Source organism: Nicotiana tabacum, chromosome 5, assembly GCF_000715075.1.
Source record: "Nicotiana tabacum cultivar K326 chromosome 5, ASM71507v2, whole genome shotgun sequence".
Classification (NCBI taxonomy): Eukaryota; Viridiplantae; Streptophyta; class Magnoliopsida; order Solanales; family Solanaceae; genus Nicotiana; species Nicotiana tabacum.
The window spans coordinates 52,209,388-52,222,702 of record NC_134084.1 but is presented as its reverse complement, the minus strand read 5'-3'; the positions used below and the strand labels follow the sequence as shown (position 1 = coordinate 52,222,702).

At 43.3% G+C, this 13,315-nt stretch overlaps 1 protein-coding gene across 3 annotated transcripts in view; it reads left to right on the top strand.

The window, feature by feature from the left end:
- Positions 1 to 13,315, top strand: part of LOC107830362 (DNA gyrase subunit B, chloroplastic/mitochondrial) — a 40,700-nt gene that overhangs the window by 25,968 nt on the left and 1,417 nt on the right. For all 3 annotated transcript variants that reach the window (XM_075253545.1, XM_075253544.1, XM_075253543.1), the window contains exons 15-19: positions 12,181 to 12,248; positions 12,564 to 12,677; positions 12,756 to 12,872; positions 13,022 to 13,075; positions 13,153 to 13,258. In XM_075253545.1, coding sequence (XP_075109646.1) covers positions 12,181 to 12,248; positions 12,564 to 12,677; positions 12,756 to 12,872; positions 13,022 to 13,075; positions 13,153 to 13,258 — 459 coding nt within the window. The remainder of the gene's footprint in view (positions 1 to 12,180; positions 12,249 to 12,563; positions 12,678 to 12,755; positions 12,873 to 13,021; positions 13,076 to 13,152; positions 13,259 to 13,315) is intronic.

Genomic DNA, 13,315 nt, shown 5'->3' with positions numbered 1-13,315 from the left:
CAATGATCCGCCCCGTACTTCATTCCTGTATAGAAACAAGGCCATCAAGAAATAAAACAGAACATTTAAGTGATTTGGCTAAGCGACTAACGGCCACGAGATTAAAAGGACTGCTGGGAACATAAAAAACTGAATCTAAAGGTAAGGAAGGAAGTGGACTTGCTTGACCTATTCTAGTTGCCATGATTTGAGACCTGTTGGCCATTGTGATTGTTGGAAGAGATTGACAATATGAAATAGTAGTGAAAAGAGATTTGTTACCAGAAATGTGATCAGATGCACCTGAATCAATGACCCAAGACTCGGAGGATGAAGATTGGGAGACACAAGTCACACTATTACCTATTTGAACTACGGAAGCAATCTCTGAAGATGTATGGTTACACGTTTTATACTGAAGGAACTCAATATAATCCAGTAGAGAAACCATCCAACTATTTATAGTATAAGATCCCATTTTGCTACAACCAATTTCTCAAAGTCTTCGCTAAAAGTTGTATGGTTAACCTTAGAATGGCAAATCAGAACACTTATTGATTTATTTATTTATTTATTTTTCTCTCTTAATTAGATGGAGTTGAAAGTCAAGGTTTTCACTTGAAATAGTGGAAATCAATAACTCCTGCGAGAAATTTGAAGAAATAGCTGGAAAACACCGTTCGCGACATGAAAAAAATACTATTCACACCAGAAAACGCCAAAGTTGTCGGATTAGAAAGAAAATTGTATGGACAGGCTCGAGATCACCTCTTAAGAAAGCCGTTCTAAAAAAGTTGGGCCAAAAAGTGGCCAGAACAGTCGCACGCGCCGATGCGTGAGACTGGAATGTCGCCGGAAAATTCACTGTCAGTGGCGCGTGAGGGCGCGTGGCAGGTATTTTGGCGGAGATTTTTGTTGGGGTTGGTCGCCAGAGGGTGATCTACCTCGTGGTAGTGTTGGTTTTTGCACAATACCGACAAAAAAGAACTTTAAATCCGACAAACCTACGGTCACCGAAGTTTTTTCGGCTAACTGATTTCTTCTTCGTGGAGTCACTGGTATTTTTGCACAGCGATGAATCTCTCACGGTAGCTCTGATACCATGTGAGAAGCACGAGAAAAAAATATATTATTGATATTATATTCAATTATAATACAATGAGCCGTATTCATACAATACGTATCCTGTTCCTATTCTATGTGGGACTAGGACTAGTTCACGTTATTTACATAACTATCTAACAATAAACTATGAGAAAAGTGAGTATACCCTTTCAATGTCTTATGAAGAGGGTATGATCAACTTTGTTTTGTTGTTAGCCGAAGGAGATCATTGCTTTGTAGAATCTGTCAAACCATCGCTTCAATCCGTATAAGGCTTTTTTCAGTCAGCACACCTTTCCTTGACTTTGTTCAGTATCAAATCTAGGAGGAATCTCCATATACACCTCTTCTTCTAAGTCTCCATGAAGAAATGTATTCTTTACATCAAATTGTTGTAAGTCCCAATTAAGATTAGTTGCACAAGACAAAAGAATCCTGATAATGTTCATTTTTGCAATAGGGGCAAATGTCTCTTGATAATCCACTCGATAAGTTTGAGTGAATCGCTTAGTCACCAATCTTGCTTTGAATCTTTCAACGGAGCCACCAACTTTGTGCTTCACAGTGAAGACCCATTTTCAGCCAATCAACTTCTTGTCTGGTGGTAAGTGAGAAGTTCCCAAGTTTCATTTTTTGACAAGACCTTCATTTCTTTAATAATAGCTTGCTTCCATTTAGGATCTACAAAAGCTTCCCTCCAATTTTGGGGAATTGACAGAAGAAATAGACTAGGCACATGCTCTGAAGGAGGGAGACAAAGTTTTATAGGAAACAAAATTAGATAAAAGGTGTTTAGTGGTGCAAGATCTGACTCCTTTTCTGTGAGCAATAGGAAAATCTAACTCATTAGAAAATGTAGATAACTCACCACTAGAAGAAGGTTAGCTTCGGTAGATTGTATGACGCTTTTTCTGCTCTATTTCTCCTTGAGTATGTTTTCAAATCAGGCCTATCCAAACGCCCTATAGTCTCCCCCTAATTCTTTCTCCAATTTCACCTTCCTTGTGATAATGTCATGCAGAGGTCCAATATTAGAACTAGGTAGAATCACCTCTTCCTCGTTACTGCTCTCCCCCTGTAGAGGTGATGAAATAATATTAAAGTAGTGCTTAGATTCTCGAAAGGTAACATCCATGCTAACTGTTACGCGGCGCCTTCCTGAGATTCCTTGGAAGGGCGACGTAAGGCTAAGCAACTGATGTCAGTGCAGTTGCTGTCCGCCAACTGTGGTCCCCTCCGTACGCTAGACTAGATTGTCAGTGCCGTACGAGAAAACCAATGCCAAGAGCAATTGAGAGAACAAGAATGAGAATTGAGAATGAAAGAAAGCTTGATTGCATTAATGAAAGCTATTACAGAAACGCAACACGGTGTCGAGGGGGAGAGACACCAGTACAGAGAATTGTTTGCTTGCTAGAAAGTTTGATTGCTTGATCCCCCTAATAATGCTTAAAAAAAATAATCCAAAGCTACAAGACTAAACTTGATTAAGCTAGAGAAACATAATGGAAGTACATGGAATAAAACTACTCTATATTTACAATGAAAAAGACTTAGTTTGCTATAAGGCAGAAACAGTTCCGTTGACAGCAGCATAATCTTTGGCATCCGGGTTTGCGCGCGCGGCGTTGTCTGCGCGCGCGGCGCTGTTGGCATCTGCCTGCGGTTGGACGCTGGCGAGGGATATCGGTGGGGCGACAGAGGCACATGCGCGCTTGTCACTTGGCGCGGCCAAAACCACGGGGCCGTCCGTGGCGCTAGGCATTAGAAGGCTTGCTAGGACGCCACGGGGCGCGCCCAAGGGGTCATGGGGCACGGTTGAAAAGCCGCCCATGACATTCTCCCCCACCTGATTTGGCGACGTCCTCGGCGCCTTACTTGCAAGATAATCTTCAATTAGGCTCTTGTAGGCTTTGAGGTTTGTTCCCCTCTCCCAAGTGTTCTCCTCTGCATCACAGCGCTGCCATTTCACCAAGAACTCTTGGTGATCTTTCCTTGAGGCATGAATCACTCTATCATCAAGGATAACTTCAACACGCCTTTTCCCTGATGAATTGGGCCCTCAAATACTGGGTATTGTGAGCTGACTCCTTGAAGGGTCCTCCGTGTCTTCCCGAAAAGGTTTCAGGAGGCTGACATGGAAGACATGATGAATTTTCCACCAAGCTGGGGTATCCACCCGGTATGCAACTTTCCCAATGCGCCTTTCAATGGACAAGGGTCCAATGTATTTTTGCAATAGGCGAGGGTCATGGACCCCCGCAAATAAGTAACGCTTTGGAATTTTGACCATCACTTTGTCTCCTACTTGGTATTCAACAAAGCGACGATTCTGATCAGCATGCCTCTTCATCCGCTTTTGAGCCTTGACAAGATAGCTCCGCACTATCTCCAAATTTTGCTTCCACTCTTTAGAGAAGCTAGCAGCTCGAGGAGATTTAGACATATTTGGTGCATTGACTGTGTGTGGGAGTAGCGGTTGCTGTCCGGTAACAATTTCAAAAGCGCTTTTGTTTGTACTAGAGCTCTTTTGTGAATTGAAACACAGTTGAGCAGCATCCAGAAGCTTCATCCAATTCTTCTGCGATCCGGTTACAAAATGACGGAGATATTCGTCCAACATACCATTGAACCGCTCCGTCTGGCCATCAGATTGCGGATGAAAACTTGAGCTGTGACTCAGCTTCGACCCAAGGCACTTAAAGATTTGGGTCCAAAAGTTACTAGTGAAACGTGAGTCACGATCACTAACAATGTCTTTGGGCAAGCCCCAATATTTGACGACATGAGAGAAGAAGAGTCGAGCTGTATCTTCTGCTGATATATATTGTGGGGCAGCAATAAAGGTTGCATACTTGGAAAACCGATCTACCACAACCAAGATAGTTGTTAGATCTCCGACCTTGGGCAATCCGGTGATAAAATCCAGGGAAACACTTTCCCAAGGTCTCTTTGGGACAGCTAGTGGTTCCAAGAGTCCCGCCTGTGTTAAGCGGTCTGACTTGTCCTTCTGGCATACTAGACAAGTCTTCACATACTGAGCAACGTCATCGGCCATTTGAGGCCAATAATATGCACGGCGAAGTAACGCCATGGTGCGTTCTTCACCGGGATGGCCGGCCCACAGAGTATCATGACATTCCGCCAGAAGAGTCCTACGCAGATCTCCTCCTTTAGGAACATAAAGTCGGCTCTCTTTCACTTTCAGAAACCCATCTTCCATGTAGAACTGGCGAGTCTTGCCCTGTCCTACCAAATCAACCAAATACTGTGCAGCAGGATCTTTGATGAGTAAATCTTGTATCTGGTCCTTGATGGAGGTGGCTACTTCGCTCCCCCTTAGGGTGGCAAGTAGGCACACCAATGCTAGATCAGCTCTCCGACTGAGCGCATCAGCAACATGATTGGTCTTCCCACTTCGGTACTCCAGGTTGAAGTGGAATTCAGCTAGGAGTTCCTGCCACCTGGCCTGTCGACCATTCAACTTCAGCTGGGTCATGAAATGGCTAACAGCTGTGTTGTCTGTCTTGACCACGAACGGGGTCCCCAGCAGATAGTGCCTCCAGAGGCGCAAGCAGTGGACGACAACCAATAATTCTTTCTCATGGGCGACATAACGCCGCTCAACATCTTTCAGCTTCCGACTCTCGTACGCTACAGGATGCCCTTCTTGTAGCAGGACTCCACCGATGGCATAGTCAGATGCATCTGTTTGTACTTCGAATGGCTTGGCCAGATCAGGAAGGGCCAAGACGGGGCTACTAGACATAGCCGCTTTCAATGCGTTGAAGGCCTCAGCTCGCTTGGGTCCCCATTCCCAAGGCGTGACCTTCTTGAGGAGTTCTGTCAATGGTACTGCAATGAGGGAGTAGTTTTTCACAAATCGCCGATAGAAATTGCATAGACCAAGGAACGCCCTCAAGGCGTGGATATCCTTAGGCGACGGCCAATCTGTGATTGCCTGAATCTTCTGCTGGTCCATCTTGATCCGCCCTTCCTCGATGACATGTCCGAGGAAGTCAATTTGCTTTTGAGCAAAGGAGCACTTAGATAGCTTCGCATATAGTTCATGCTCCCGCAATCGAGCTAGGACCTTCCGCAAGTGCATCAGGTGTTCCTCCAATGTTTGGCTATATACCACAATGTCATCCAAGTAGACCACCACGAATTCATCAATGTACTCTCGGAAGACTTGGTTCACCAAAGTGCAAAACGTAGCTGGGGCGTTAGTCAAGCCGAATGGCATAACCAGGAAATCGTACGACCCATATCTTGTCACACAGGTTGTCTTGTGCTCATCACCCTCTGCAATCCGAACTTGCCAATAACCTGTCTTCAGGTCTATTTTGGTGCACACCGTCGCACCACCTAGTCTATCGAACAAGTCTGCCATTAGCAGAATAGGGTACTTGTTCTTCACAGTAATTTTGTTTAGAGCCCGATAGTCCACACAGAGTCGTAGACTACCATCATGTTTCTTTTGGAATAGCACAGGGGACCCGTATGGGGATTTGGAGGGCACGATAATCCCTATGTCTAGCATTTCCGTCAATTGTCTCCGAAGCTCGGTGAGTTCGGGTTGTGACATTCTGTAAGGCGCCCGGGCGGGTGGCTTCGCGCCCGGCACCAGCTCAATCTCATGGTCCACAGTGCGCCTAGGCGGTAGTCGCTTTGGCATGTCTTGTGGCATGACATCTTCAAACTCTAGTAGTAGCTCCTTCACGGGCTCAGGAATGGGGCCCGAGGAGCGTTCTACATCTTCAATGCAGAGGGTTGCAAGGAACGTGGGTTCATTTCTTTTGACCCCCTTCTTCAACTGCAAGGCCGAGATGTTTTCAACGGCCATCTTCATGGGCATGCACGGGATAATGCAGGGCTTGGTCCCGTTTGCTCCCATCATTAGTAACATGTCAGCATACGGTATAGGCATGGTGTTGGTTTGCCTCAGGAATTCCAATCCAACTATCAACTCGAAGTCATCTATGATCACCACGCGCAGGTTGAATTTTCCTTCGTAAGGGCCAAGCTTCACCGGTACTTCTTTGGCTATTCCACCTACTGGCTGGGGAGGTGAGTTGATAGCCTTGACACGGCCTCTACCTTTCCCTACAACTAGACCAAGGCGCTCCACCTGAGTCGAGGCTAAGTAGTTGTGGGTAGCACCCGTGTCTACCATGGCCCGAATGGGCTTGCCATTCACCTTCATCTCAACGAACATTAAGGTCCTCTCGTGCTTAAGAGGAGCCTCATCATTCGCCTTCTTTTTCCCTTTCTTGGTGACTGGACATGGGTCCTTCTTCTTACGGATGCCAGCACTAGTCTCTGCTAATGCCTCAGAAATGGAGCCAACAATTGCATTGAAGGCACCTACTGGTTCAGTTTGATCCGCATCATCTGAGTCGTCATCAGTTCCATCATCAAAAGTCTGATGGACGTTCATCTGTGCATGTGGGCACTCATTGTTCCAATGTGGTCCGCCGCAATGACGACATCCTGAAGGAGGCTTCCTCCCCCGATCATTGTTGCTAGACGCAGCACTGTTGCTGCCTGTGGAGGGAGCCTTAGGTTTGGTTGAGCCCCGATCTCCCCCACTTCTGCTAGGGCCACCATTGCTAGACTGGCCCCCTTTGAATCCCGCTCGGGCAGGCGGCTGAGGCCTATCCTTCCGAGCTTCCATTTGATAGTCCGCAAGGCATTCAGCTGCTTGGATCGCCTTGGGCAGGGTATCTACCCGTTGTCTTTGTAGCTCCATACGGGCATAAGGTTTCGGCCCTTCTAGGAAGGTGAAGAGCTTGTCTTTGTCCCCCATGTCGCGTATGCTTAGCATGAGCGCGTAGAATTTCCGCACGTAGTCCCGCACGGATTTGGTTTGGCGGAGTTCCCGTAGCTTTCTCCTTGAATTGTATTCAACATTTTCGGGGAAGAACTGTAGGCGTATGACTGCCTTCAGTTCTGCCCATGTTTCGAGAGCATCTTCACCGGCCTTGATGGCTTCGTATTTCACCCGCCACCAGAGTTTAGCATCACCCTGAAGATACATGGCAGCAGTTGCTACCTTCTTAGCTTCTTCTAGGCCCCCAACAACATCGAAATATTGTTCGACATCAAAGATGAAGTTCTCCACTTCCTTGGCATTCCTAGCTCCACTATATGGCTTTGGCTCAAGAATTTTCAGTTTTTGTGTCGCGGAAGTGGGGTTTGCAGCGCTCCCGATCTGGTTTCCACCGCCTCGCAGCAGGCCCTGTAAAGCAGCATTTACGACATTGAGCTTGTCTGTCAAGTCGTCAATAGTTTGTTGCATGGCAGTCACCCTGTCTGCCTCTTGTGCCCTGTAAGCTAAATCCTCGACACGCTCCTGTTGGAGTCCCTCGAATTTGCCAAAAATTTCGGCTGCCTCTGTGGCTGCCGTTTGCCGGTCTCCCTCGGAGTCACGACTGATGTTTTCAATGTCAACTTCGGCCTGGAGCACCCTGCGGTCCAGGTCGTCCAAGTTCTTAGTTCAGGCACCGTATCCATGATGGGTAGTAATCCGTCAACCGTCTTTTCAAGGGCCGCAATGCGGTTCCCATGATTCACCATGGTCAAAAATGGTGGTAATGGCAATGCGTTCCCTCGTCTGATGTCGAGCTTAGGCTCTGATACCAACTGTTACGCGACGCCTTCCTGAGATTCCTTGGAAGGGCGACGTAAGGCTAAACAACTGATGTCAGTGCAGTTGCTGTCCGCCAACTGAGGTCCCCTCCGTACGCTAGACTAGATTGTCAGTGCCGTACAGGAAAACCAATGCCAAGAGCAATTGAGAGAACAGGAATGAGAATTGAGAATGAAAGAAAGCTTGATTGCATTAATGAAAGCTATTACAGAAAGGTAACGCGGTGTCGAGGGGGAGAGACACCAGTATAGAGAATTGTTTGCTTGCTAGAAAGTTTGATTGTTTGATCCCCCTAATAATGCTTAAAAAAAAAAATCCAAAGCTACAAGACTAGACTTGATTAAGCTAGAGAAACATAATGGAAGTACATGGAATAAAACTACTTTATATTTACAATGAAAAAGACTTAGTTTGCTATAAGGCAGAAACAGTTCCGTTGACAGCAGCATAGTCTTTGACATCCGGGTCTGCGCGCGCGGCGTTGTCTGCGCGCGCGGCGCTGTTGGCATCTGCCTGCGGTTGGGCGCTGGCGAGGGATATCGGTGGGGTGACAGAGGCACATGCGCGCTTGTCACTTGGCGCGGCCAAGACCACGGGGCCGTCCGTGGCGCTAGGCATTGGAAGGCTCGCTAGAACGCCACGGGGCGCGCCCAAGAGGTCATGGGGCACAGTTGAAAAGCCGCCCATGACATAACAAATGATCTCTAAGATGGAGGATGATAACATTTGTGGCCTTTTTGTGTCGGAGAATTCCCAATGAAAACACATTCTATAGCTGTAGGATCAAGTTTTCTAGAATTCCTACTATGGGCCATGCAAACACGCCCAAACACCTTAGGAGGAACAATATATTCATTCTTACCCTTTAAAGCTTTCAGAGGACTTTGAAAATTAAGGGTTTAAGTGGCATTCTGTTGATAAGATAGGCCAGCTACTAGAATGGCATACCCTAGTAAGGTTTTGGTAGATGCATGGTGAATATAAGAGATCTTGCTAAATCTGATATATGCCTATTTTTTCTTTCAACAACCCCATTTTGTGCACTAGTGTAAGGACAACTAGAGCCCATTTGGATGAGCTTGTTTTGAGTGACTTTTAAGCCATAGGTTAGGAATTCTAACTTTTGGCTTTTGGCTTGTTTTTGTCATTTTAGCTTAAAAACACTTTTTTACTTTATCCAAACACTACAAAATGGCTTAAAAGCGATTTTGACTTAAAAGCACTTAAAACAAGCCAATCCAAACGGGCTCCTAATCTGATGGACTATCCTATTGGACTCCAAATAAGCACCAAATCTTTTATCCATGTATTCGCTACCATTGTCAGTTCTCAAATTTTTTGTTTTGGCATCAAACTGAGTACAAATCATCTTATAAAATGACTGAAAACAAGAGAAAACTTCACTATTGACTTTTAATAAATATACCCAAGTCATCCTAATGCAGCAATCAATGAAAGCAACAAACCATCGACTACTGGACAAAGAAACAATTTGGGTAGGACCCCATACATCAGAATGAATAGTCATAAACGGAGTTGTGCTTCTATTATCACTCACAGGGTAAGAGTTTCTAGTATGCTTGACATATTCACACGAATCACAAAACAAAGTTCAAATCGAGTCCTTGAAAACAAATTGAGATATAACTTCTTCAAAACAAAGAATGATGGTGTCCTAACCGTCTATGCTGTTGTATATTTCTTGGTTGATATCTTTACTTTCCCCAAAAAAGGTCCGACTAGAGTTTTGAATTCCATCTAATATAGACAAGTCATCATGCAATCTACCACTGCTAATCTTTTTCCATGTTTGAAAATCCCGAAAAATACAGTTATCGGGAAAGAATTTGATTTTACAGTTTAGAGCTCTGGTGATGGCACTAACAGATAAAAGATTGACGGGGAACTCGGGGACATGGATCACAGATAATAGTTCAATATTAGGAGTACAAACGACATAACCTGAGATAGGTGTTAAAGAACCATTGACTATTTTGACATAATCTCCTTTGAGACACGGAGAATAGTTTTGAATTCCTTTATAAGAGCCATTGCTGCCTTTTGAGGTAACTTTTTCTCCCTCGCAGCAATAGGATTCCTAATCTCAGAAAGAGGTAGAGTTTTTTCCCCGATCATAATGTGTGGAACATAATGTGTCGTAAAAAATGTTGAAAGTGAGGATGTATGGTCGATGAAAAAGTAAAGTAGCAATTTTATCTTGTTAGCGTGTGTGTTAGATGTTACTCTCTCTAAGAGAAACTGTAAGATATTCTCCTTTATTTTTCTTTAGTAACAGTTTGAAGATTTGGAAAATATAATTTGAGGAAAAAGGATTAAGATTGTAAGTCAAAGTTTTGAAAATGAAAAAGTAATCGCTGGAGATAGGGGATGGGGGGGTTGAGGATCGCTAGAGTGGGGGATAAGGATGTAAGATGGCTTGATATGGTGAGCATTCAAGTTAAAAAGAAAACAAAAGTAACTTAGTCAATTCTTGCGCTCAAAAATGAGTTGGAGGCATGCATATTACTGTCAGATTCAGATGTCTAAGAGACACATCCCTGCCTAGTTGAGGTGTGTAAAGTAAAAATATCTAATTGGCATGTACCTTTACCAAATAAAAAAAGAGTATCTAACTGCTGTTTCGTGTCAATTCTGAGGGGCTATTTGGGTATTTGGCCAAAAAGGATATATGGAGTATTTGATAAAGAGGATATCACTTCATGGTTGAAAACCAATTTGTGTAATTAATTAAATTTCTCAAGGTAATTTAAAGTGTGATAATATGTTAAGTGTGTCAAACATTGTGTATTATGAAGAAGAGTCTCATGTAAAACCAGGATTGAGGGAGTAAAATTTTGAAATGTAGCACCCAACATATATGCTGATGTCAGGATCTTTCGTGTTATGTTTCTTTAATTGTGTAGTTGGATTATGTGTGTGAGAATGTACTGGAGAAAAGTCTATCTTATTAACAATGATACAATGAGCCCTATATATAATATATATTTTACTCCTACTGTATATGGGACTAAGACATAGAATTATAATATATATTTTACTCCTACTGCATATGGGACTAAGACATATTTTACTCCTACTATATATGAGACTAGGATTATTTATACATAACTATCTAACACTTCACCTCAAGCCGGTGTATACAAATCATATGTACCGAGCTTGTTACATATGTAACTAATACGATGACCAATAAGGGACTTGGTGAAAATATCTACGAGCTGATCATTCGACTTCACTATGAGTCATGCTAAACTCCTGGATAACCGTGCTGAACTTACCAAACCAGACTCGAGGAGACTGCTCTAGACCATAAAGCGACTGGCGCAAGCGACATACAAGGCCACTAGACTCCCTTGAGCAACAAAACCAGGTGGTTGATGATAAACAGAAGTCGGTCGAAAAGTCGTCGAAGAAATTTGAAAATAGTGAGACTAAAATGAATTCACACTGCAAAATAGGTTCTAAAACACCATTAGAAAACAGAAACTTTTCTGGAAATCACTGTTCATGCCGGAAATCATTGTTCGCGCCAGAAAAAATAAAAGTTGTCAGAATTTGATGTAATTTATATGAGTAGGCTCAGAATCACTGGACAAGTAAGTTGTCCTGAAGAAGTTTTGTCACAAAGTGGCTGGAATGGCTCACACGTGCCGAAAAAGTTACTGTAGCTCGTCGGAACCCTAGTTCTGGCGGCGCGTGGAGGCGTGTGAGAGACTTTCTGTGGGAGCGATTGACTGGGGTTCTGTTGCCTGACTTTTTCGAACAAGATGGTAGTGTTGGTTTTCGCACATCACTTACCGATGAGGAGATAGCGCAAATCAATCGTGAGTCATCAACCGGAAAGACGCACGGTGACCGACTTTTCTGTTCCGATGGGACTGGAATTTCTAGGGTTTGGTCGCACAAAGGTTTCTGATGGTGGTATGGGTATATGCACAGTACCACTATAGCAGTGATGAACCCTGGGAACAAGACGAAGTTGCTGGAAAATTGCACGGCGATGAGATCTTTCTTCTCGGATGTCGCTGGAATGACGCGCATCCATAATTCTCACTGAAGCTCTGATACCATGTGAGAATGTACGGGAGAAAAATCTATCTTATTAACAATGATACAATGAGCCCTATATATAATATATATTCTACTCCTACTGAGCCCTATATATAATATATATTCTACTCCTACTACATATGGACTAGGACATATTCTACCCTTACTACATATGAGACTAGGACATATTTTACTCCTACTACATATGGGACTAGGATTATTTATACATAACTATCTAACACTCCTCCTCAAGCCGGTGCATACAAATCATATGTACCGAGCTTGTTAAATATGTAACTAATACGAGGACCAGAGAGACTTGGTGAAATTTGAGATCTTTTCTCAAAATCTTTTTTTCTTTTGAAATCTTTCAGAAATATTCATCGTTGAGGGTGATTCAGCTGGTGGAAGTGCAAAACAAGGCCGTGATCGGCGCTTTCAGGTAACTAAACTCGTTGGTGCTCTGTGATTAGTTATCCCTGTTATTCAGACAATGCTGTAGCTTACAAAATTGCTGATGGAAGTTCTGCAACCTGATTCCCCACCTGACATCCTCATTGTGGCCAGAAAAGGAAAAAGGAATTGTTCAGCTGAAGCGTGAATAATGCATATTTACATTGGTCAAAGATAGATCAAACTTATCTGGAGAAATTGTGTAGCAGAAGGGGCGATTGGAAGACTAATTTCTTACTGCTTTCTAAGTTAATGGCATATTCTGACTGCAATGTAAATTATATCAGTTATTCATGTTTTGCAGGCTATTCTTCCTTTAAGAGGCAAAATTTTGAATATTGAAAGAAAGGATGAAGCAGCTATGTATAAAAATGAAGAGATTCAAAATCTTATTCTTGGTTTAGGACTTGGAGTTAAGGTACTATGCTCATCTTTTAGGTTCGTGCAATGTGCTGTTTATTCAGACTTTTTTCTCATTCAATCTTCTGCATCTCAGGGGGAGGATTTTAATAAGGAAGCTCTCCGTTATCATAAAATCATAATTTTAACAGATGCTGATGTCGACGGTGCTCATATTCGAACGTTGTTGTTAACCTTTTTCTTCAGATATCAGGTGCGCCCCTTTCGTTTTTATTCATGGTCTAATGAAACATCAACTAGAGTTTTTTGCTGGGATCTAACAGTTGAATTATGAAGGGAAATAATCAAGATGTGTAGTTGATTGTTTGGAGAACCTGATTGAGATATTCTTAATTGTTGCAGAGAGCTCTTTTTGAGGAAGGTTGCATATATGTTGGTGTTCCACCTCTTTACAAGGTTTATTTTCTTTCGGATGTTGTCTTAACAGCTTATGTATTTTATTGTCCTTTAATGTTCTATTTGGAATTTTTCAGGTTGAGAGGGGAAAACAAGTATACTACTGCTATGATGATGCAGAACTTAAAAAGGTCCAGCGTTCCTTCCCTTCAAATGCATCATATAACATACAGAGGTTCAAAGGTGAGATAAGAAACATGACATGTTTTGGCTTTTTGGTTTTGAAGACAGCGTATTCCA